The sequence below is a fragment of the Coregonus clupeaformis genome, unplaced genomic scaffold (genome assembly GCF_020615455.1).
Source record: "Coregonus clupeaformis isolate EN_2021a unplaced genomic scaffold, ASM2061545v1 scaf0966, whole genome shotgun sequence".
NCBI classification, from domain to species: Eukaryota; Metazoa; Chordata; class Actinopteri; order Salmoniformes; family Salmonidae; genus Coregonus; species Coregonus clupeaformis.
Genome location: NW_025534420.1, coordinates 7501 through 31381, shown reverse-complemented (window position 1 = coordinate 31381; position 23881 = coordinate 7501). Strand labels below are relative to the sequence as shown.

Sequence of the window (23881 nt, the reverse complement as noted above, 5' to 3'; positions counted from 1 at the left end):
CTGTATACTGTATATCAGAGCCAAGACTAGAGTAGCTGACTAACATACTGTATACTGTAGCAGAGCCAAGACTAGAGTAGCTGACTAACATACTGTATACTGTAGCAGAGCCAAGACTCTGGTAGCTGACTAACATACTGTATACTGTAGCAGAGCCAAGACTAGGGTAGCTGACTAACATACTGTATACTGTATAGCAGAGCCAATACTAGAATAGCTGACTAACATACTGTAGCAGAGCCAAGACTAGAGTAGCTGACTAACATACTGTATACTGTAGCAGAGCCAAGACTATGGTAGCTGACTAACATACTGTAGCAGAGCCAAGACTAGAGTAGCTGACTAACATACTGTATACTTTAGCAGATCCAAGACTAGAGTAGCTGACTAACATACTGTATACTGTAGCAGAGCCAAGACTAGAGTAGCTGACTAACATACTGTATATCAGAGCCAAGACTAGAGTAGCTGACTAACATACTGTAGCAGAGCCAAGACTAGAGTAGCTGACTAACATACTGTAGCAGAGCCAAGACTAGAGTAGCTGACTAACATACTGTATAGCAGAGCTAAGACTACAGTAGCTGACTAACATACTGTAGCAGAGCCAAGACTAGAGTAGCTGACTAACATACTGTATACTGTAGCAGAGCCAAGACTACAGTAGCTGACTAACATACTGTATACTGTATAGCAGAGCCAATACTAGAGTAGCTGACTAACATACTGTAGCAGAGCCAAGACTAGAGTAGCTGACTAACATACTGTAGCAGAGCCAAGACTAGAGTAGCTGACTAACATACTGTATAGCAGAGCTAAGACTACAGTAGCTGACTAACATACTGTATCAGAGCCAAGACTAGAGTAGCTGACTAACATACTGTATACTGTAGCAGAGCCAAGACTAGAGTAGCTGACTAACATACTGTATAGCAGAGCCAAGACTACAGTATCTGACTAACATACTGTACATCAGATCCAAAACTAGAGTAGCTGAGTAACATACTGTATACTGTATAGCAGAGCCAATACTAGAGTAGCTGACTAACATACTGTAGCAGAGCCAAGACTAGAGTAGCTGACTAACATACTGTATAGCAGAGCCAAGACTAGAGTAGCTGACTTACATACTGTATACTGTAGCATAGCCAAGACTAGAGTAGCTGACTAACATACTGTATACTGTAGCAGAGCCAAGACTATGGTAGCTGACTAACATACTGTATACTGTATAGCAGAGCCAATACTAGAGTAGCTGACTAACATACTGTAGCTGAGCCAAGACTAGAGTAGCTGACTAACATACTGTATACTGTAGCAGAGCCAATACTATGGTAGCTGACTGACATACTGTAGCAGAGCCAAGACTAGAGTAGCTGACTAACATACTGTATACTTTAGCAGAGCCAAGACTAGAGTAGCTGACTAACATACTGTATATTTCAGCAGAGCCACGACTAGAGTAGCTGACTAACTTACTGTATAGCAGAGCCAAGACTAGAGTAGCTGACTAACATACTGTATACTGTATAGCAGAGCCAAGACTAGAGTAGCTTACTAACATACTGTATACTGTAGCAGAGCCAAGACTAGAGTAGCTGACTAACATACTGCATACTGTTGTAGAGCCAAGACTAGAGTAGCTGACTAACATACTGTATACTGTATAGCAGAGCCAATACTAGAGTAGCTGACTAACATACTGTATAGCAGAGCCAAGACTAGAGTAGCTGACTTACATACTGTATACTGTAGCAGAGCCAAGACTAGAGTAGCTGACTAACATACTGTATGGCAGAGCCAAGACTAGAGTAGCTGACTAACATACTGTTTACTGTAGCAGAGCCAAGACTAGAGTAGCTGACTAACATACTGTAGCAGAGCCAAGACTAGAGTAGCTGACTAACATACTGTATACTGTATAGCAGAGCCAAGACTAGAGTAGCTGACTAACATACTGTATACTGTAGCAGAGCCAAGACTAGAGTAGCTGACTAACATACTGTATGGCAGAGCCAAGACTAGAGTAGCTGACTAACATACTGTATACTGTAGCAGAGCCAAGACTAGAGTAGCTGACTAACATACTGTATGGCAGAGCCAAGACTAGAGTAGCTGACTAACATACTGTTTACTGTAGCAGAGCCAAGACTAGAGTAGCTGACTAACATACTGTAGCAGAGCCAAGACTAGAGTAGCTGACTAACATACTGTATACTGTATAGCAGAGCCAAGACTAGAGTAGCTGACTAACATACTGTATACTGTAGCAGAGCCAAGACTAGAGTAGCTGACTAACATACTGTATACTGTAGCAGAGCCAAGACTAGAGTAGCTGACTAACATACTGTATAGCAGAGCCAAGACTACAGTAGCTGACTAACATACTGTAGCAGAGCCAAGACTAGAGTAGCTGACTAACATACTGTATACTGTAGCAGAGCCAAGACTAGAGTAGCTGACTAACATACTGTATACTGTAGCAGAGCCAAGACTAGAGTAGCTGACAAACATACTGTAGCAGAGCCAATGCTAGAGTAGCTGACTAACATACTGTATAGCAGAGCCAAGACTAAGGTAGCTGACTAACATACTGTATACTGTATATCAGAGCCAAGACTAGAGTAGCTGACTAACATACTGTATACTGTAGCAGAGCCAAGACTAGAGTAGCTGACTAACATACTGTATACTGTAGCAGAGCCAAGACTCTGGTAGCTGACTAACATACTGTATACTGTAGCAGAGCCAAGACTAGGGTAGCTGACTAACATACTGTATACTCTATAGCAGAGCCAATACTAGAATAGCTGACTAACATACTGTAGCAGAGCCAAGACTAGAGTAGCTGACTAACATACTGTATACTGTAGCAGAGCCAAGACTATGGTAGCTGAATAACATACTGTAGCAGAGCCAAGACTAGAGTAGCTGACTAACATACTGTATACTTTAGCAGAGCCAAGACTAGAGTAGCTGACTAACATACTGTATACTGTAGCAGAGCCAAGACTAGAGTAGCTGACTAACATACTGTATATCAGAGCCAAGACTAGAGTAGCTGACTAACATACTGTATACTGTAGCAGAGCCAAGACTAGAGTAGCTGACTAACATACTGTATAGCAGAGCTAAGACTACAGTAGCTGACTAACATACTGTAGCAGAGCCAAGACTAGAGTAGCTGACTAACATACTGTATACTGTAGCAGAGCCAAGACTAGAGTAGCTGACTAACATAATGTATAGCAGAGCCAAGACTAAGGTAGCTGACTAACATACTGTATACTGTATATCAGAGCCAAGACTAGAGTAGCTGACTAACATACTGTATACTGTAGCAGAGCCAAGACTAGAGTAGCTGACTAACATACTGTATACTGTAGCAGAGCCAAGACTCTGGTAGCTGACTAACATACTGTATACTGTAGCAGAGCCAAGACTAGGGTAGCTGACTAACATACTGTATACTGTATAGCAGAGCCAATACTAGAATAGCTGACTAACATACTGTAGCAGAGCCAAGACTAGAGTAGCTGACTAACATACTGTATACTGTAGCAGAGCCAAGACTATGGTAGCTGACTAACATACTGTAGCAGAGCCAAGACTAGAGTAGCTGACTAACATACTGTATACTTTAGCAGATCCAAGACTAGAGTAGCTGACTAACATACTGTATACTGTAGCAGAGCCAAGACTAGAGTAGCTGACTAACATACTGTATATCAGAGCCAAGACTAGAGTAGCTGACTAACATACTGTAGCAGAGCCAAGACTAGAGTAGCTGACTAACATACTGTAGCAGAGCCAAGACTAGAGTAGCTGACTAACATACTGTATAGCAGAGCTAAGACTACAGTAGCTGACTAACATACTGTAGCAGAGCCAAGACTAGAGTAGCTGACTAACATACTGTATACTGTAGCAGAGCCAAGACTACAGTAGCTGACTAACATACTGTATACTGTATAGCAGAGCCAATACTAGAGTAGCTGACTAACATACTGTAGCAGAGCCAAGACTAGAGTAGCTGACTAACATACTGTAGCAGAGGCAAGACTAGAGTAGCTGACTAACATACTGTATAGCAGAGCTAAGACTACAGTAGCTGACTAACATACTGTAGCAGAGCCAAGACTAGAGTAGCTGACTAACATACTGTATACTGTAGCAGAGCCAAGACTACAGTAGCTGACTAACATACTGTATACTGTATAGCAGAGCCAATACTAGAGTAGCTGACTAACATACTGTAGCAGAGCCAATACTAGAGTAGCTGACTAACATACTGTACATCAGAGCCAAGACTAGAGTAGCTGACTAACATACTGTATACTGTAGAAGATCCAAGACTAGGGTAGCTGACTAACATACTGTATAGCAGAGCCAAGACTAGAGTAGCTGACTAACATACTGTATACTGTAGCAGAGCCAAGACTAGAGTAGCTGACTAACATACTGTATACTGTAGCAGAGCCAAGACTAGAGTAGCTGACTAACATACTGTATACTGTAGCAGAGCCAAGACTAGAATAACTGACTAACATACTGTATACTGTATATCAGAGCCAAGACTAGAGTAGCTGACTAACATACTGTATAGCAGAGCCAAGACTAGAGTAGCTGACTAACATACTGTATACTGTTGCAGAGCCAAGACTAGAGCAGCTGACTAACATACTGTATACTGTAGCAGAGCCAAGACTAGGGTAGCTGACTAACATACTGTATACTGTATAGCAGAGCCAAGACTAGAGTAGCTGACTAACATACTGTATACTGTAGCAGAGCCAAGACTAGAGTAGCTGACTACCATACTGTATGGCAGAGCCAAGACTAGAGTAGCTGACTAACATACTGTATACTGTAGAAGAGCCAAGACTAGAGTAGCTGACTAACATACTTTATACTGTAGCAGAGCCAAGACTCTGGTAGCTGACTAACATACTGTATACTGTAGAAGAGCCAAGACTAGGGTAGCTGACTAACATACTGTATACTGTATAGCAGAGCCAATACTAGAGTAGCTGACTAACATACTGTAGCAGAGCCAAGACTAGAGTAGCTGACTAACATACTGTATACTGTAGCAGAGCCAAGACTAGAGTAGCTGACTAACATACTGTATGGCAGAGCCAAGACTAGAGTAGCTGACTAACATAATGTATACTGTATAGCAGAGCCAAGACTAGAGTAGCTGACTAACATACTGTATACTGTAGCAGAGCCAAGACTAGAGTAGCAGACTAACATACTGTATAGCAGAGCCAAGACTAGAGTAGCTGACTAACATACTGTATGGCAGAGCCAAGACTAGAGTAGCTGACTAACATACTGTATGGCAGAGCCAAGACTAGAGTAGCTGACTAACATACTGTATACTGTAGCAGAGCCAAGACTAGAGTAGCTGACTAACATGCAGCCAGAGGGATCTCTAAAGATTCACTTTGAAATCGGACGTTTTTGCACGTCCCCAGGACGTCAGGAGATGCCTTCAAAACCGGCCACTAGGGGTAAAAAAATGTTTTTCCCATGTCTCTCGCAAACGGATTATACACACATTCATGGAACCCTTCTAAAAATGTGGTTATTTTCAATAACTAAGCCCTAATTATGGAAAAGCAGGACCGTCCCCATCCCCTCCGTCACCCCCTCTTTCTCATTCACTTGGTCCCCTCTATTTATCTCTCTCCCCTATTCTGTCTGATGTCCACTACCTCTCTCTCACCTGCTAGATCACCTTCCCGTCCCTTCTCTCTCCTCCTCTCTCTTTATCTCTCCCCCTCAGCCCTCTGTCCGTCTGTCCCTCTGTCCGTCTGTCCCTCTGTCCCTCTGTCCGTCTGTCCTCAGCCCTCTGTCCGTCTGTCCTCAGCCCTCTGTCCGTCTGTCCGTCTGTCCGTCTGTCCGTCTGTCCTCAGCCCTCTGTCCGTCTGTCCTCAGCCCTCTGTCCCTCTGTCCGTCTGTCTAACGTGTCTCTGTTCTGCTGCTCCTACCAGGAGATGATGACCAGTCTGATAAGCGAGACCCCAGATCACCCTATCCCTTTTCTCATCAATCACCTGCAGACCAAGCAAGGCAGCCCCGGCAAGCTGCACAGGACACTGTCGGGCTCCCGCCGCTCTGTGGGCCCAGAGTGATGCAGGTAGGAACATGCACACACACCTACACTCACATAAACTCACAGAGCATGCACGTGTGAGCAATCGTGTACACACACACACACACACACACACACACACGGTCTTGTATAACTAACCTTGTGGGGAAACACAATTCAGTCCCATTCTAAATCCTATTTTCCTTAACCACTAACTCTAACCATTTGACATTTACATTTTAGTCATTTAGCAGACGCTCTTATCCAGAGCTACTTACATTGAGTGAGTGCATACATTTTCATACTGGCCCCCCGTGGGAAACGAACCCACAACCCTGGCGTTGCAAGCGCCATGCTCTACCAACTGAGCTACAGGGGACTAACCTTAACCCCAAAACCTAACCCTAACCCTAAACCTAGCTCCTAACCCTAAAACTAACCCTAACTCCTAACCCTAAACCTAAACCTAATTCTAACCTTAACCCTAAACCCCCTAGAAATGTGGGGACTAGCAAAATGCCCCCAGTTGGTCAAATATTTGTTTGTTTACTACTCTTGTCAGGACTGGTCACCACAAGTATAGTTAAACATGTCCGCACACACACACACACACACACACACACACACACACACACACACACACACACACACACACACACACACACACACACACACACACACACACACACACACACACACACACAAACATTCCGAGTCATTGTGTTTACTACAGTCCTGGTCACCATCAACTTTCAGCAGAGAGTAAGGGAGGTCCTGACTTCAGGAGTTATGAGAAGCCCTGGCAGATCCACCCTGAGAAACCCAAGAAGTCTAAGAGTGATCTGGCTGTGTCTAACATCTCCCCTCCCTCGCCAGAATCCAAGTCCTGTGAGTATAGCTATGTCTACAGTATGTCATTTATAGACGGTTTTTATATCGCTCCAATAAGACCTTTTATTAGTCCTGTCAGTACCTCTGTCATTACCAATGGGTGTACTCGGCTGCTACCTAACCTATACTCCCACCAGAACCCCCAGAACTCTGCATGCTAACGGAAAGTACATTTAAACCAGCAAGCACAGCCTCTGTTTTCATTACAGCATTTAGACACTGATACATGTTGTACCCCAGTTATTTACCTCATTGGTTTCAATGTCCCCTTTTTAATTGGATGTAATTTCCCATTAAATTAGTAATGGTTTACTGTCCAATGGGCCAGCGCCAGATGAGAGAGAGAGAGAGAGAGAGAGAGAGAGAGAGAGAGAGAGAGAGAGAGAGAGAGAGAGAGAGAGAATAATGGTGTTCCAAAAAAGGTCCAGTTGCCAGGACCACAAATACAAATTCCATCTAGACACCGTTGCCCTAGAGCACACAAAAAACTATACATACCTCGGCCTAAACATCAGCGCCACAGGTAACTTCCACAAAGCTGTGAACGATCTGAGAGACAAGGCAAGAAGGGCCTTCTATGCCATCAAAAGGAACATAAAATTTGACATACCAATTAGGATCTGGCTAAAAATACTTGAATCAGTTATAGAACCCATTGCCCTTTATGGTTGTGAGGTCTGGGGTCCGCTCACCAACCAAGAATTCACAAAATGGGACAAACACCAAATTGAGACTCTGCATGCAGAATTCTGCAAAAACATCCTCCGTGTACAACGTAAAACACCAAATAATGCATGCAGAGCAGAATTAGGCCAATACCCGCTAATTATCAAAATCCAGAAAAGAGCCGTTAAATTCTATAACCACTTAAAAGGAAGTGATTCCCAAACCTTCCATAACAAAGCCATCACCTACAGAGAGATGAACTTGGAGAAGAGTCCCCTAAGTAAGCTTGTCCTGGGGCTCTGTTCACAAACACAAACAGACCCCACACAGCCCCAGGACAACAACAACAACAACAACAACACAATTAGACCCAACCAAATCATGAGAAAACAAAAAGAGAATTACTTGACACATTGGAAAGAACAAACAAATAAACAGAGCAAACTAGAATGCTATTTGGCCCCAAACAGAGAGTACACAGTGGCAGAATACCTGACCACTGTGACTGACCCAAACTTAAGGAAAGCTTTGACTATGTACAGACTCAGTGTGCATAGCCTTGCTATTGAGAAAGGCCGCCGTAGGCAGACTTGGCTCTCAAGAGAAGACAGGCTATGTGCACACTGCCCACAAAATGAGGTGGAAACTGAGCTGCACTTCCTAACCTCCTGCCAAATGTATGACCATATTAGAGACACATATTTCCCTCAGATTACAGCGATCCACAAAGAATTCGAAAACAAACCCAATTTTGATAAACTCCCTTATCTACTGGGTGAAAAACCACAGTGTGCCATCACAGCTGCAATATTTGTGACCTGTTGCCACAAGAAAAGGGCAACCAGTGAAGAACAAACACCATTGTAAATACAACCCATATTTATGTTTATTTATTTTCCCATTTGTACTTTAACTATTTGCACATTGTTACAACACTGTATATATACATAATATGACATTTGAAATGTCTTTTTTCTTTTGAAACTTCTGAGTGTAATGTTTACTGTTAATATTTATTGTTTATTTCACTTTTGTTTACTATCTACTTCACTTGCTTTGGCAATGTTAACACACGTTTCCCATGCCAATAAAGCCCTTAAATTGAATTGAAATTGAGAGAGAGAGAGAGAGAGAGAGAGAGAGAGAGAGAGAGAGAGAGAGAGAGAGAGAGAGAGAGAGAGAGAGAGAGAGAGAGAGAGAGAGAGAGAGAGAGAGAGAGAGAGAGAGAGAGAGAGAGAGAGAGAGAGAGAGAGAGAGAGAGAGAGAGAGAGAGAGAGAGAGAGAGAGAGAGAGAGAGAGAGAGAGAGAGAAATACATACAAGAAAATAAACTTTTTCCAAAACACACAGTGTCTAAACTCTGGTGTCCAAATACCCAGCGCGCCCTAGACCTTCTGTCTAAGGACCGACTAGGATCACCCAGCCACATAATAATACACACAGGCACAAACGACCTGAGAACACAGCAGGAAAGGGTGGCCACATCACTCAAGGGCGTGATAGAAAAAGCTTCTTCTACTTTCCCCAACGCACAAGTGGTTATCTCAACCCTGTTACCACGAAAAGACTTCCACCCTGCTACCATACAGCGGGTAAACGCAAGTATTTCCCGTGACTGTGCATCAAAACCAAATGTCTTCCTGGCCCACCACTCCACCCTGGACGTGAACAGCCTTTACGACCAGGTCCACCTATACAAGGCAGCAGTGCCCACCTTCGCCCGGACCCTAAAGGATATCGCCCTCAACCGCAGACCCAACACCTCACACAGGAGCAACAGATCAACAGACACCCCGCCCAGACCAGCGAGACACTCTCCCAGACCTGCGGGACCCCCAGGACCTACACATAGAGGACCCCCGCAGAGAGGACCTACATCCAGACCACAGCACCATCAACCACATCTACACCCCCACCCCAACCAATTAACTCCCCCCAAGTCAACCATGCCCACACCCCATTTAGGCCCCCTCAGATCAGACCTATGCCCCTCCTACCCACCCCAAGCCCCCCACTCCCACAAAGAGGGCCTCAACATGAAAGTCACACATACGCCCAGGCCGTGAGCAGGCAAACAGGCCCAACACCCACTCTTACACTAGCCCAAGCCAATGGCATGTACCAGATGCTCAGCAGGCTCTGCTCACAATTACTGGCCTGAGGCCAAACCACACAACCAACAACATTAGACACTTTATGGAACACAAAGCCTTCACTATTTCATCCTGGAATATCCAAGGCCTGAGGTCATCTGCCTTTGGCCTAAAGAGCAGGAATCTGGACTTCACCAAAGAAATCGGAAATACAGACATTGTCATCCTACAAGAAACATGGTATAGAGGAGACGGACCCACTGGTTGCCCTCTAGGTTACAGAGAGCTGGTAGTCCCATCCACCAAACTACCAGGTGTGAAACAGGGAAGGGACTCAGGGGGTATGCTAATTTGGTATAGAGCAGACCTAACTCACTCTATTAAATTAATCAAAACAGGAACATTTTACATTTGGTTAGAAATTCAAAAGGAAATTATCTCAACTGAGAAAAATGTCCTCTTGTGTGCTACCTATATCCCCCCACTAGAATCCCCATACTTTAACGAAGACAGTTTCTCCATCCTGGAGGGGGAAATCAATCATTTCCAGACCCAGGGACATGTACTAGTCTGTGGCGACCTAAATGCCAGAACTGGACAAGAACCTGACACCCTCAGTACACAGGGGGACAAACACCTACCTGGAGGTGACAGCATTCCCTCCCCCATATGCCCCCCTAGGCACAACTACGACAACATAACCAACAAAAATGGGTCACGACTCCTGCAGCTCTGTCGCACACTGGGTATGTACATAGTCAATGGTAGGCTTCGAGGGGACTCCTATGGTAGGTACACCTATAGCTCATCTCTTGGCAGTAGTACTGTAGACTACTTTATCACTGACCTCAACCCAGAGTCTCTCAGAGCTTTCACAGTCAGCCCACTGACACCCCTATCAGACCACAGCAAAATCACAGTCTACTTGAACAGAGCAATACTCAATCATGAGGCATCAAAGCCAAAAGAACTGAATAATATTAAGAAATGCTATAGATGGAAGGAAAGTAGTGTTGAAACCTACCAAAAAACAATTAGGAAACAACAAATTCAATCCATTCTAGACAACTTCCTGGACAAAACGTTCCACTGTAATAGTGAAGGTGTAAACTTGGCAGTAGAAAACCTAAACAGTATATTTGACCTCTCAGCTTCCCTATCAAATCTAAAAATATCTAACAGAAAACCAAAGAAAAGTAATAACAGTGATAAATGGTTTGATGAAGAATGCAAAAACCTAAGAAAGAAATTGAGAAACCTATCCAACCAAAAACATAGAGACCCAGAAAACCTGAGCCTACGCCTTCACTATGGTGAATCACTAAAACAATACAGAAATACACTACGGAAAAGAAGGAACAGCATGTCAGAAATCAGCTCAATGTAATTGAAGAATCCATAGACTCTAACCACTTCTGGGAAAATTGGAAAACACTAAACAAACAACAACACGAAGAGCTATCTATCCAAAACGGAGATGTATGGGTAAACCACTTCTCCAATCTTTTTTGGCCCTATAACAGAGAACAAACAGCAAAAAAATATAGATGATCAAATTCAAATCTTAGAATCAACTATTAAAGACTACCAGAACCCACTGGATTCTCCAATTACATTGAATGAACTACAGGACAAAATACAAACCCTCCAACCCAAAAAGTCCTGTGGTGTTGATGGTATCCTCAATGAAATGATAAAATATACAGACCACAAATTTCAATTAGCTATACTTAAGCTATTTAACATCATCCTTAGCTCTGGCATCTTCCCCAATATCTGGAACCAAGGACTGATCACCCCAATCCACAAAAGTGGAGACAAATTTGACCCCAATAACTACCGTGGGATATGCGTCAACAGCAACCTTGGGAAAATCCTCTGCATTATCATTAACAGCAGACTAGTTCATTTCCTCAGTGAAAACAATGTACTGAGCAAATGTCAAATTGGCTTTTTACCAAATTACCGTACGACTGACCACGTATTCACCCTGCACACCCTAATTGACAAACAAACAAACCAAAACAAAGGCAAAGTCTTCTCATGCTTTGTTGATTTCAAAAAAACTATACAAATTGATGGAAAGTGGGGTTGGGGGAAAAATATACGACATTATAAAATCCATGTACACAAACAACAATTGTGCGGTTAAAATTGGCAAAAAACACACACATTTCTTTCCACAGGGCCGTGGGGTGAGACAGGGATGCAGTTTAAGCCCCACCCTCTTCAACATATATATCAACGAATTGGCGAGGGCACTAGAACAGTCTGCAGCACCCGGCCTCACCCTACTAGAATCTGAAGTCAAATGTCTTCTGTTTGCTGACGATCTGGTGCTTCTGTCACCAACCAAGGAGGGCCTACAGCAGCACCTAGATCTTCTGCACAGATTCTGTCAGACCTGGGCCCTGACAGTAAATCTCAGTAAGACAAAAATAATGGTGTTCCAAAAAAGGTCCAGTTGCCAGGACCACAAATACAAATTCCATCTAGACACCGTTGCCCTAGAGCACACAAAAAACTATACATACCTCGGCCTAAACATCAGCGCCACAGGTAACTTCCACAAAGCTGTGAACGATCTGAGAGACAAGGCAAGAAGGGCCTTCTATGCCATCAAAAGGAACATAAAATTTGACATACCAATTAGGATCTGGCTAAAAATACTTGAATCAGTTATAGAACCCATTGCCCTTTATGGTTGTGAGGTCTGGGGTCCGCTCACCAACCAAGAATTCACAAAATGGGACAAACACCAAATTGAGACTCTGCATGCAGAATTCTGCAAAAACATCCTACGTGTACAACGTAAAACACCAAATAATGCATGCAGAGCAGAATTAGGCCAATACCCGCTAATTATCAAAATCCAGAAAAGAGCCGTTAAATTCTATAACCACTTAAAAGGAAGCGATTCCCAAACCTTCCATAACAAAGCCATCACCTACAGAGAGATGAACTTGGAGAAGAGTCCCCTAAGTAAGCTTGTCCTGGGGCTCTGTTCACAAACACAAACAGACCCCACACAGCCCCAGGACAACAACAACAACAACACAACTAGACCCAACCAAATCATGAGAAAACAAAAAGAGAATTACTTGAGAGAGAGAGAGAGAGAGAGAGAGAGAGACCACAGCACCACCAGCCACACCCCCATCCCAACCAATCAACCCCCCCCCCAAGTCACCCATGCCCACACCCCATTTAGGCCCCCTCAGATCAGACCTATGTCCCCTGCTCCCGCAAAGGCGGCCTCAACATGAAAGTCACACAAACAGTGGGGAGAACAAGTATTTGATACACTGCCGATTTTGCAGGTTTTCCTACTTACAAAGCATGTAGAGGTTTGTAATTTTTATCATAGGTACACTTCAACTGTGAGAGACGGAATCTAAAACAAAAATCCAGAAAATCACATTGTATGATTTTTAAGTAATTAATTTGCATTTTATTGCATGACATAAGTATTTGATACATCAGAAAAGCAGAACTTCATATTTGGTACAGAAACCTTTGTTTGCAATTACAGAGATCATATGTTTCCTGTAGGTCTTGACCAGGTTTGCACACACTGCAGCAGGGATTTTGACCCACTCCTCCATACAGACCTTCTCCAGATCCTTCAGGTTTCGGGGCTGTCGCTGGGCAATACGGACTTTCAGCTCCCTCCAAAGATTTTCTATTGGGTTCAGGTCTGGAGACTGGCTAGGCTACTCCAGGACCTTGAGATGCTTCTTATGGAGCCACTCCTTAGTTGCCCTGGCTGTGTGTTTCGGGTCATTGTCATGCTGGAAGACCCAGCCACGACCCATCTTCAATGCTCTTACTGAGGGAAGGAGGTTGTTGGCCAAGATCTCAAGATACATGGCCCCATCCATCCTCCCCTCAATACGGTGCAGTCGTCCTGTCCCCTTTGCAGAAAAGCATCCCCAAAGAATGATACTTCCACCTCCATGCTTCACGGTTGGGATGGTGTTCTTGGGGTTGTACTCATCCTTCTTCTTCCTCCAAACACGGCGAGTGGAGTTTAGACCAAAAAGCTCTATTTTAGTCTCATCAGACCACATGACCTTCTCCCATTCCTCCTCTGGATCATCCAGATGGTCATTGGCAAACTTCAGACGGGCCTGGACATGCGCTGGCTTGAGCAGGGGGACCTTGCGTGCGCTGCAGGATTTTAATCCATGACGGCGTAGTGTGTTACTAATGGTTTTCTTTGAGACTGTGGTCCCAGCTCTCTTCAGGTCATTGACCAGGTCCTGCCGTGTAGTTCTGGGCTGATCCCTCACCTTCCTCATGATCATTGATGCCCCACGAGGTGAGATCTTCCATGGAATGAACTTCTTCCATTTTCTAATAATTGCGCCAACAGTTGTTGCCTTCTCACCAAGCTGCTTGCCTATTGTCCTGTAGCCCATCCCAGCCTTTTGCAGGTCTACAATTTTATCCCTGATGTCCTTACACAGCTCTCTGGTCTTGGCCAATGTGGAGAGCTTGGAGTCTGTTTGATTGAGTGTGTGAACAGGTGTCTTTTATACAGGTAATGAGTTCAAACAGGTGCAGTTAATACAGGTAATGAGTGGAGAACAGGAGGGCTCCTTAAAGAAAAACTAACAGGTCTGTGAGAGCCGGAATTCTTACTGGTTGGTAGGTGATCAAATACTTATGTCATGCAATAAAATGCAATTAATTACTTAAAAATCATACAATGTGATTTTCTGGATTTTTGTTTTAGATTCCGTCTCTCAGAGTTGAAGTGTACCTATGATAAAAAATTACAGACCTCTACATGCTTTGTAAGTAGGAAAACCTGCAAAATCGGCAGTGTATCAAATACTTGTTCTCCCACTGTATGCCCAGGCCGTGAGCAGGCAAACAGGCCCAACCCCCCACTCTTACACTAGCCCAAGCCAATGGTACCAGATGCTCAGCAGGCTCTGCTCACACTTACTGGTCTGAGGCCAAACCATACGACTAACATTATTGGACACTTTATGGAACACAAAGCCTTCACTATCTCATCCTGGAATATCCAAGGCCTGAGGTCATCTGCCTTTGGCCTAAAGAGCAGGAACCTGGACTTCACCAAAGAAAATACAGACATTGTCATCCTACAAGAAACATGGTATAGAGGAGATTGACCCACTGGTTGCCCTCTAGGTTACAGAGAGCTGGGAGTCCCATCCACCAAACTACCAGGTGTGAAACAGGGAAAGGATTCATCCCCCTTGGCGTTTTTCCTATTTTTTTGCATTACAACCTGTAATTTAAATGGATTTTTATTTGGATTTCATGTAATAGACATACACAAAATAGTCCAAATTGGTGATGTGAAATGAATACAATAACTTGTTAAAAAAAATTATAAAAAATATAAAACGGAAAAGTGGGGCATGCATATGTATTCACCCCCTTTGCTATGAAGCCCCTAAATAGGATCTGGTGCAACCAATTACCTTCAGAAGTCACATAATTAGTTACATAAAGTCCACCTGTGTGCAATCTAAGTGTCACATGATCTGTCACATGATCTCACTATATAGACACCTGTTCTGAAATGCCCCAGAGTCTGCAACACCACTAAGCAAGGGGCACCACCAAGAAAGCGGCACCATGAAGACCAAGGAGCTCTCCAAACAGGTCAGGGACAAAGTTGTGGAGAATTACAGATCAGGGTTGGGTTATAAAAAATATCTGAAACTTTGAACATCCCACGGAGCACCATTAAATCCATTATTAAAAAATTGAAAGAATATGGCACCACAACAAACCTGCCAAAAGAGGGCAGCCCACCAAAACTCACGGACCAGGCAAGGAGGGCATTAATCAGAGGCAACAAAGAGACCAAAGATAACCCTGAAGGAGCTGCAAAGCTCCACAGCGGAGATTGGAGTATCTGTCCATAGGATCACTTTTTATGCCGTACACTCCACAGGGCTGGGCTTTATGGAAGAGTGGCCAGAAAAAATACATTGCTTTAAGAAAAAAATAAGAAAACACGTTTGGTTTTCGCCAAAAGGCATGTGGGAGACTCCCCAAACATATGGAAGAAGGTACTAAAGACTAAAATGTAGCTTTTTAGCAATCAAGGAAAACGCTATGTCTGGCACAAACCCAACACCTCTCATCACCCCGAGAACACCATCCCCACAGTGAAGCATGGTGGTGGCAGCATCATGCTGTGGGGATGATTTTAATCGGCAGGGACTGGGAAACTGGTTGTGAATAGTTACGCACGCTCAAGTTTTCTGTTTTTTTTTCTTATTTCTTGTTTTTTTCACAAGAAAAAATATTTTGCATCTTCAAAGTGGTAGGCATGTTGTGTAAATCAAATTATACAACCCCCCCCCAAAATCCATTTTAATTCCAGGTTGTAAGGAAACAAAATAGGAAAAATGCCAATGGGGGTGAATACTTTCGCAAGCCACTGTACACCCTTCAAAAGTCAATGAGGTATAAATATTTGTTTGACTTTTACTTTGAATGGGAAGCTGTCACCACCAATTGAGCTATTCACTTTCTAAAAACTGCACAAAAAGGATAAAATATGTAGTCATTGCATGTTAGGAATACGGGACCAAATACAAAACTTTAGACTACTTTATTTATAAGAATCTTTAGTGGTGTCAATAATTTTGACCCCTTACCCTTTTGAGAAAAATAAAAATTATTTGTTAAACAAAATATATTTCTCTGAGCAATTGTATTAGAATAAAATAATATAATTTCTACATTTCTTTGAACAGCTCAATATTTTAATTACTTATTTTATACAGTCATTATTGCTCATCTTTATCAAGGGTGTCAATAATTTCAAACCCCATTGTACATAACATGAAGTCTTTAAGTTAACCCACATCTTATATGCATCTTTATGTTTCAGCATCTATATCTGAATAAAACATTCTAAAATAAAATATCTGAATAAAACATTCTGACATCCATATGGGAACTAATAGACTGCCGGTAGGGATCATAATGGACATGAAACTAGGGCTTGGCTTCGTTTGTCTATATCTAGATCTCCTGATTCATGAATTAAATATCACAGAAGGAGAGAGAGAGAGAGAGAGAGAGAGAGAGAGAGAGAGAGAGAGGGAGAGAGGGAGAGAGAGAGAGAGAGGGAGAGAGAGAGAGAGAGAGAGAGAGAGAGAGAGAGAGAGATTATGAAATCGGGGTCCTTTACTCTTCCTGTTTGACCCATTTTCATCTGTTAATCATGCTAAAGGCCAGAGGGAGTCAAGTGGACCTGGAGGGGATACATCGACTTTCCTCCAAGCTTTTCCATAAAGAAAACTCCTATTGATATCTATGCTTGACTCACATACACGACATGACCAAAAGTATATGGACACCTTCTCGTCGAACATCTCATTCCCTTTGCTGCTATAACAGGCTACACTCTTCTGGGAAGACTTTCCACTAGATGTTGGAACATTTCTGCGGGGACTTACTTCCGTTCAGCCACAAGAACATTAGTGAGGTCAGGCACTGATGTTGGGCGATTAGGCCTGGCTCGCAGTTAGCGTTCCAATTCATCCAAAAGGTGATCGATGTGGTTGAGGTCAGGGCTCTGTGCAGGCCAGTCAAAGTTCTTCCACACCGTATGGACCTCGCTTTGAGCACGGGGCATTGTCATGCTGAAACAGGAAAGGGCCTTCCCCAAACTGTTGCCACGAAGTTGGAAGCACAGAGTCGTATAGAATGTTATTGTATGCTGTAGCGTTAAGATTTCCCTTCACTGGAACTAAGAGGCCTAGCCCGAACCATGAAAAACAGCAGCGTTCTCTTGGCATCCGCCAAACCCAGATTCGTCCGTCGGACTGCCAGATGGTGAAGCGTGATTCATCACTCCAGAAAAAGTGTTTCCACTGCTCCAGAGTCCAATGGCAGCGAGCTTTACAGCACTCCAGCCGACGCTTGGCATTGCACATGGTGATCTTAGGCTGCTCGCCCATGGAAACCCATTTCATATAGCTCCCAACTAACAGTTACTGTGGTGAAGTTGCTTCCAGAGGCAGTTTAGAACTCGGTAGTGAGATTTGCAAGCGAGGAAAGATGATTTTTACGCGCTTCAGCACTCGGTGGTCCCGTTCGGTGAGCTTGTGTAGGCTAGAACTTCGTGGCTGAGCTGTTGTTGCTCCTTGACGTTTCCACTTCACAATAACAGCACTTACAGCTGACCAGGGCAGCTCTAGCAGGGCAGAAATTTGACGAACTGACTTGTTGGAAAGGTGGCATCCTATGACGGTCCCACGTTGAAAGTCAGTGAGCTCTTCAGTAAGGCCATTCTACTGCCAATCTTTGTCTATGGAGATTGTCAACATACGTTTGTATATATAGTATAGTATAAAGTAATCCTTCTTCCCCCACCCCCCATAAAAAATAAAAATAAAATAAAAAAGGTGATTGTCCCACTGGCTATCATAAATTGAATGCACCAATTTGTAAGTCGCTCTGGATAAGATCGTCTGCTAAATGATGTAAATGTAAAAATATAGTGTATGTGAAAGTTAGTGATTCTCATTTCTCAAGTTATGGCTTGTTTTGGTGTTAAATAACATTTAAATTAAATTGCTCTGTCTGTGGTTCAGTGCCGGGACAATAGAGCACTGGTCGTGGGAGTGGAGGGAGAGCTGAGACTCTCTCAATAGATTGTCAGATTATGATGTATAGGTGATGTGATGTATAGGTGATGTGATGTATAGGTGATGTGATGTATAGGTGATGTATAGATGATGTATATGTGATGCATATGTAATGTGATGTATAGGTGATGTATATGTGATGTATAGGCGATGTATAGGTGGTGTGATGTATAGGTGATATGATGTATATGTGATGTATAGATGATGTATATGTGATGTATAGGTGATGTATAGGTGATGTGATGTATAGGTGATGTATAGGTGATATGATGTGTAGGTGATGTATATGTGATGTATAGATGATGTATATGTGATGTATAGGTGATGTGATGTATATGTGATGTATAGGTGATGTATTGGTGATGTATAGGTGATGTATAGGTGATGTGATGTATAGGTGATGTATACGTGATGTGATGTATAGGTGATGCATAGGTGATATGATGTATATGTTATGTATAGATGATGTATAGATGATGTATATGTGATGTATAGGTGATGTGATGTATATGTGATGTATAGGTGATGTATTGGTGATGTATAGGTGATGTATAGGTGATGTATAGGTGGTGTGATGTATAGGTGATCTATAGGTGATGTATTGGTGATGTATAGGTGATGTATAGGTGATGTATAGGTGGTGTGATGTATAGGTGATCTATAGGTGATGTATTGGTGATGTATAGGTGATGTATAGGTGATGTATAGGTGGTGTGATGTATAGGTGACGTTGTCCTGTGGTTGTGGTTGTGTTTCAGTGCCGCGGTCCATACAGCACCCGTGGTGGGAGTGGAGGGAGAGCAGAGACTTAGATCAACTCAACCACATCCTGCAGGAGAGCAAGAAGCTGGGCAAGGCTCTGGATAACCTGTCACACAGTGGGTACAGCAACTAAACCCCAAACACTAATACTGTACCCTAAACCCTTATACTAAACCCCAAACACTAATGCTGTACCCTAAACCCTTATACTAAACCCCAAACACTAATGCTGTACCCTAAACCCTTATACTAAACCCCAAACACTAATGCTGTACCCTAAACCCTTATACTAAACCCCAAACACTAATGCTGTACCCTAAACCCTTATACTAAACCCCAAACACTAATACTGTACCCTAAACCCTTATACTAAATCCTAAAGTATAATGCTGTACCCTAAACCCTAAACTCTAATAATGTAAGTAAGTAGTAATAAATAAGTACTAATACCTATACTAACTCCTGAACCTTAATACTAATACCTCTACTAACTCCTGAACCTTAGTACTAATACCTATACTAACTCCTGAACCGTAATACTAATACCTATACTAACTCCTGAACATTAGTACTAATACCTATACTAACTCCTGAACCGTAATACTAATACCTCTACTAACTCCTGAACCTTAATACTAATAACTCTACTAACTCCTGAACCTTACTACTAATACCTATACTAACTCCTGAACCTTAATACTAATTCCTCTACTAACTCCTGAACCTTAGTACTAATACATATACTAACTCCTGAACCGTAATACTAATACCTATACTAACTCCTGAACCTTAGTACTAATACCTCTACTAACTCCTGAACCTTAGTACTAATACCTCTACTAACTCCTGAACCTTAGTACTAATACCTCTACTAACTCCTGAACCTTAGTACTAATACCTCTACTAACTCCTGAACCTTAATACTAATACTAACTCCTGAACCTTAGTACTAATACCTCTACTAACTCCTGAACCTTAGTACTAATACCTCTACTAACTCCTGAACCTTAGTACTAATACCTATACTAACTCCTGAACCTTAGTACTAATACCTCCTGAACCTTAATACTAATACCTCTACTAACTCCTGAACCTTAATACTAATACTAACTCCTGAACCTTAGTACTAATACCTATACTAACTCATGAACCTTAGTACTAATACCTCTACTATCTCCTGAACCTTAGTACTAATACCTCTACTAACTCCTGAACCTTAATACTAAATCCTGAACCTTAGTACTAATATCTCTACTAACTCCTGAACCTTAGTACTAATACCTCTACTAACTCCTGAACCTTAATACTAATACTAACTCCTGAACCTTAGTACTAATACCTCTACTAACTCCTGAACCTTAGTACTAATACCTCTACTAACTCCTGAACCTTAGTACTAATAATTATACTAACTCCTGAACCTTAGTACTAATACCTCCTGAACCTTAATACTAATACCTCTACTAACTCCTGAACCTTAATACTAACTCCTGAACCTTAGTACTAATACCTATACTAACTCATGAACCTTAGTACTAATACCTCTACTATCTCCTGAACCTTAGTACTAATACATCTACTAACTCCTGAACCTTTGGAAATACAGACTACAGTTTAGTGCTTGAAAGTTCTGTGCCATTTTGCCTCCCACTGATTCACGTTTCTGCTCTTCACAGGTATCATTGTTTCTGATGAACTTGATCAGGTAACTACTTACAACTGCGTCATGTTTCTTTTTTTATGTACATCATGATAGTTGTTTTGTTTTTGTGTGTGGATCCTGTGTGGCTCAGATGGTAGAGCATGGCGCTTTCAACTCCAGGGTTGTGGGTTCGATTCCCACGGGAATGTACATTTATTTGTATTTTACTAGGCAAGTCAGTTAAGAACAAATTCTTATTTACAATGACGGCCAGCCAAACCCGGACGACGCTGGGCCAATTGTGCGCCGCCCCTATGGGACTCCCAATCACGGCCGGTTGTGATACAGCCTGGAATCGAACCAGGGGGTCTGCAGTGACGCCTCAAGCACTGAGATGCAGTGCCTTAGAACGCTGCGCCACTCGGGAGCCCACGGAACCCAAGGTCTTCCACGGAGTTGTGGGTTGGGTTACCACGGGAACGTAAACGTGTGTGTGTGTGAAAAAGAGAATGAAGGCGTCCATCTTGTGAAACGTCAATAAGCTCCTCTTTCTGTAGTATGGCTGCCAGAGTGTGGATGTGATTCGCAGCAGACAAAGCTTTGTTTGAGACACTGTTTGGCCCTGTTTCTACCTCAACACAATAATGAGAAAACTCACTGACCAGTATTGTACAGGGAGACAGACACCATTTGAACAGCACTTTGACTCTTAGCACCCTAAAATAGTGGGTAGAACCAATTTGTGAAAATATTATGAAGGTATTTTGGTTAATTTGTTTTTTATATTTTTTTATATATTTTTTAACGGTTTATGAGGATGCCCACCTCGATATTTAAACTCGACTTCTCATGGAACTGCCATGTATTCGATAAATGGCTGTACATATCTTATCCTCAAGAAGTTCCTTGGATAGGTGTTATACACTGAGTGTACCAGACATTAAGAACACCTTCCTAATGTTGAGTTGCAACCCACCTCCCCTCCCCCCCCTCAAAACAGCCTACATCTTTCGAAGCATGGACTCTACAAGGTGTCGAAAGCATTCCAAAGGGATGCTGGCCCATGTTGACTCCAATGGTTCCCACAGTTGTGTCAAATTGGCTGGATGTCCTTTGGGTGGAGGACCATTTTGATTTATTTATACTGGTACTGTATATATATATATATATATATATATATATATATATATATATATATATTTAACTCACAGTACCAGTAAAAAGTTTGAACACACCTATTAATTCATGCCTACAGTTAGAAGAGGGATTGTATTGAGGTTTGGGTTGTATTGAATTTTGGGTTGGATTGAGTTTTGGGTTGTATTGATGTTTTGGTTGTATTGAGTTTTGGGTTGTATTGAGGTTTGGGTTGTATTGAGGTTTGGGTTGTAATGATGTTTGGGTTGTAATGAGGTTTGGGTTGTATTGAGATTTGGGTTGTATTGAGCTTTGGGTTGTATTGAAGTTTGGGTTGTATTTAGGTTTGGGTTGTAAAGAAGTTTGGGTTGTAATGAGGTTTGGGTTGTATTGAGGTTTGGGTTGAATTGAGGTTTGAGTTGTAATGAGGTTTGGGTTGTAATGAGGTTTGGGTTGTAATGAGGTTACGGTTGTATTGAGCTTTGGGTTGTATTGAGCTTTGGGTTGTATTGAGTTTTGGGTTGTAATTGAGGTTTGGGTTGTTTTGAGGTTTGGGTTGTAATGAGGTTTGGGTTGTAATGAGATTACGGTTGTATTGAGCTTTGGGTTGTATTGATGTTCGGGTTGTATTGAGTTTTGGGTTGTAATTGAGGTTTGGGTTGTTTTGAGGTTTGGGTTGTTTGGGGTTGTATTGAGGTTTGGGTTGTAATGAGCTTTGGGTTGTATTGAGGTTTGGGTTGTAAAGAGGTTTGGGTTGTATTGAGGTTTGAGTTGTAATGAGGTTTGAGTTGTAATGAGGTTTGAGTTGTAATGAGGTTTGGGTTGTAGTGAGGTTACGGTTGTTATGAGGTTATGGTTGTATTGAGCTTTGGGTTGTATTGAGCTTTGGGTTGTATTGAGGTTTGGGTTGTATTGATGTTCGGGTTGTATTGAGTTTTGGGTTGTAATTGAGGTTTGGGTTGTAATGAGGTTTGGGTTGTATTGAGGTTTGAGTTGTAATGAGGTTTGGGTTGTAGTGAGGGTTACGGTTGTTGTGAGGTTTGGGTTGTAATGAGGTTTGGGTTGTTTTAAGGTTTGGGTTGTAATGAGGTTTGGGTTGTAATGAGATTACGGTTGTATTGAGCTTTGGGTTGTATTGAGGTTTGGGTTGTATTGATGTTCGGGTTGTAATTGAGGTTTGGGTTGTAATTGAGGTTTGGGTTGTATTGAGGTTTGAGTTGTTTTGAGGTTTGGGTTGTTTTGAGGTTTGGGTTGTAATGAGGTTTGGGTTGTATTGATGTTCGGGTTGTAATTGAGGTTTGGGTTGTAATTGAGGTTTGGGTTGTATTGAGGTTTGAGTTGTTTTGAGGTTTGGGTTGTTTTGAGGTTTGGGTTGTAAAGAGGTTTGGGTTGTAATGAGGTTTGGGTTGTATTGAAGTTTGGTTTTGTAATGAGTATGAAAAATGTATGCACTCACTAACTGTAAGTCGCTCTGGATAAGAGCATCTTCTAAATGACTAAAATGTAAATGTAAATGTAATGAGGTTTTGAGGTTTGGGTTGTAATGAGGTTTGGGTTCTATTGCACTTCACTCATTCTCATGATCTCTCTCTCTGCATGCTCTCCATTCCCCTCGTCTTGGTTTTGATAGCATCTATGTTTAATATCTGGCAAGAAAGTATAATCGGAAACACTCTGAATGTAATGTCAATATGACAATCCCTTTCTCTCTCTCTCCCCCTTTCTCCCCCCCCTCCAGAACCTGGAGGGGCATAACTCAGTGATGCAGCCCAGGGTGGTGGGGGAGTGGGTGGGCAGGGAGGAGGACCCAGACCCCCTGGCAGCAGAGATGCTCCAACCCCCAGTCCCCAGGACCAAGACTGAGGGTTGGGGGAGCGCTGATAGCAGCCCTGCCGGAAGGTAGGAGAGAGAGAGAGGGGGGGTCTGTGTGTGTGGGAGGG

General features: G+C 42.6%; 1 protein-coding gene across 1 annotated transcript in view; it reads left to right on the top strand.

Annotated features, from left to right (window-relative positions):
• The window catches only part of LOC121549450 (uncharacterized protein C8orf34-like), a gene marked incomplete at both ends in the record, with an annotated part of 136753 nt that extends 112913 nt beyond the window's left edge, over positions 1-23840 (top strand). Inside the window, 6 exon segments of the mRNA XM_045217217.1 lie at positions 6000-6116; positions 6118-6145; positions 6857-6988; positions 19159-19278; positions 20839-20885; positions 23689-23840. Of these exon segments, the coding sequence (XP_045073152.1) occupies positions 6000-6116; positions 6118-6145; positions 6857-6988; positions 19159-19278; positions 20839-20885; positions 23689-23840 (596 nt within the window).
• Positions 23841-23881: the final 41 nt, after the last annotated feature.